The sequence below is a fragment of the Antrostomus carolinensis genome, unplaced genomic scaffold (assembly GCF_000700745.2).
Source record: "Antrostomus carolinensis isolate BGI_N321 unplaced genomic scaffold, ASM70074v2 scaffold22059, whole genome shotgun sequence".
Lineage (NCBI taxonomy): Eukaryota > Metazoa > Chordata > Aves > Caprimulgiformes > Caprimulgidae > Antrostomus > Antrostomus carolinensis.
Genome location: NW_010336696.1, coordinates 267 through 2878, shown reverse-complemented (window position 1 = coordinate 2878; position 2612 = coordinate 267). Strand labels below are relative to the sequence as shown.

Below are 2612 nucleotides of genomic sequence, written 5' to 3'. Positions count from 1 at the left end.
CTGAACCCAAACCCCAGTGCTGTTCCAGCTCCCACCAGGACATGACCCTTTTGCCAAAGCAGCCACGGACTGTGACTGGCACAGTGGGACATCAAGTGGTGCTGTGAGACATCGGTGGATTCTTTATGGTCACATTTTAAATGACAAGTGGATCCCAGAATCCCCCTTCTCCTGCTCAGTGACCTCTTGCTGTAGGTACTTTGCCTTCAGGCCCTTCACGCTGACAGTGCTGGTGGAGGAGCATGTGCTGGTGGTCAAAGTGCTGCCAACAAGAAAAGCCAGTGGCTTCCCCCTCTGCCCCAGGGTGAGCTCGCCGGCACACACACTGGCTTTACTGCTCCTGAGGGAGGAGGGGAGGTCTCCTGTGAATTACAGTCCCAGGGTGGTTTTATTCTGTTTTCTGTTTTGTTTTATTTCTCGCTGCCCCCAGCACTCCAGTGTTCTGCTAACACCAGGTATTTTAAAATCTCTGGTACTTGGAAATAGTTCCTCTCTAACCTGGTCCATAATCGGAGAGGAGCTGAGAACATGTCAGATGTTTTCCCATTAGCAGCGTCAGGTAATGCAGCTGCTCTTGGTCGTGGTGCAGTTCTGTGTCTTCCATCTCGAGGTGCTCCCAGAGCTGCTGTCCTGCTGTGCTGTGGCCCATCCAGGGGCTCACATTCCACCTTGTGCTCCCCTGACAAGGCCCATGCAGAACACTTGCCGCTTGCTCCTGAGTTTCTGTTGCCCCAGGAACCAGCGGTGCTGCCTGACGTTCTGCTGCTCCCGCCCCCGTTCTGCTCCCGAGGCTTTTTCCACATAGTCAGCAGCTCTGTCCTAAATCTCCATCCCTGCAAATCTTCCAGCGGCGATTCAGCAGCGATTAGAGGTGGTGCTGAGCGAGTAATGCTGCGGCTCCACTCCTGCCTCATCTCTGGTCAGGGTCAGGGTGTGTGTACATCTACACCAAGCTGCTGATGTTGTGCTCAGTTATCCCTCCTTTTGGCTGTTGGCTTCATTGACTTGTGTTCAGTGTTGGGCCCCTGAGTCCAAGAAGGACATGGAGGTGCTGGAGCGTGTCCAGAGAAGGGAACGGAGCTGGGGAAGGGTCTGGAGCACAAGTGTGCTGAGTTCCCTTGTGGCTGAGGGAACTGGGGGTGTTGAGCCTGGAGCAAAGGAGGCTGAGGGGAGACCTTGTGTCTCTGTGCAAGTCCCTTGGAGGAGGGTGGAGAGAGGTGGGGGTGGGTCTGTTCAACCAAGGCCCAAGGGCCAGGACAAGAGGAAATGGGCTGAAGTTGTGGCCAGGGGCAGTTGAGATGGGATGTGAGGAAGAATTTCTTTGGTGAAAGGGTTGTGAGGCATTGGAAGGGGTTGCCCAGGGCAGTGGTGGAGTCCCCATCCCTGGAGGGATTGAAGAGTCGTGTAGACACAGTGCTGAGGGACATGGGTTAGTCATAGGGGACTGGTCAGTGTTGGGTTCATGGTTGGACTCCATGAGCTTCAAGGGCTTTTCCAGTCCAGGCCATTCTGTGGTCCTGGGTGACTTTGCCAGTATAGCCCACCATGCAACATCAGCTCTGAACTGTCCCCCGTGTCCTGGAGAGAACTGAGCAGCGTTGTGTGACGTCCTTTCCCTTCATCCTGTCTGCATCCTCTGCTGCAGGCTGTGTCCCCCTTCCAGGGGAACTACTGAACACGCTTCCTGACCGTGTGGTCCTTTCTAGACAACCCCGTAGGTCTTCAGCAAGCCCTGAAACATGAGGGATTAGTAGCTTTCTCCTCCCCAAGAGCTCCCAGCTCTGTTCCTGTCAGCCTCTCCTGGAGCCCTTTCTGCGGGCTGTGGGGTGGAGCAGGGACTCTGCTCTCGGCTCACAGGGGTGTCCTCCCTCAACAGGAACAAGGACACCACCAGGGATGAATTCATCTTCTACTCCAAGCGCCTGATGAGGCTGTTGATTGAACATGCCCTCTCCTTCCTGCCCCTGAAGGTGAGTGACCGCTCCTTGGGGGTGGCCATGGCCACGTCTTCCCCTCCCTCGGCCCCTGGGTCATGTGGGTGCCCAGCTGTGTCCCCAGTCCCTTCTCCTCCCCTTTCTGCAGTCAGTCACTGTGGAGACGCCCCAGGGGACAACATACGAAGGAAAGCGGTTCCACAGACAGAGGGTGAGACGTGGTCCCGGTCCCCTTTTCCCCACAAGCATGTGGCTGCCCATCCCGGGTCATCATGGACTGGGAAAATCCGGTGGCTCCTGGGGTCTGTCCCTGTGCAGACGAGCTGCTTGGCAGGGCTTGTCCCCCCATCCCACGGTGCAGGAGCCTCAGGAGCTCACCGGAGCAGTGGCTTCTCCTGCACAGCACCAGGCACACGTGCTCTTCTCTCTTCCCCAGATCACAGGCGTGTCCATCCTGCGAGCAGGGGAGACCATGGAGCAGGCGCTGACGGCCGTGTGCAAGGACATCCGCCTGGGCAAGATCCTGATCCAGACCAACCACGACACTGGGGAGCCCGAGGTGAGCAGCGCCCGCTGCCCTCGCACCGAGTCCTCCAGCACCGTGGGATGTGTCACCACCTCTCCTTCCCTCCTCAGCTCCACTACCTGCGCCTTCCCAAGGAGATCAGCGAGGACTAC

General features: G+C 57.4%; 1 protein-coding gene across 1 annotated transcript in view; it reads left to right on the top strand.

Moving 5' to 3' along the window:
* Positions 1-195: 195 nt before the first annotated feature.
* Positions 196-2612, top strand: part of LOC114818887 (uridine-cytidine kinase-like 1) — a gene marked incomplete at both ends in the record, with an annotated part of 2680 nt that continues 263 nt past the window's right edge. The window contains 5 exons of the mRNA XM_029086728.1: positions 196-304; positions 1836-1970; positions 2083-2145; positions 2371-2493; positions 2571-2612. The exon at positions 2571-2612 is cut by the window's right edge and continues 7 nt beyond it. Coding sequence (XP_028942561.1) covers positions 196-304; positions 1836-1970; positions 2083-2145; positions 2371-2493; positions 2571-2612 — 472 coding nt within the window. The remainder of the gene's footprint in view (positions 305-1835; positions 1971-2082; positions 2146-2370; positions 2494-2570) is intronic.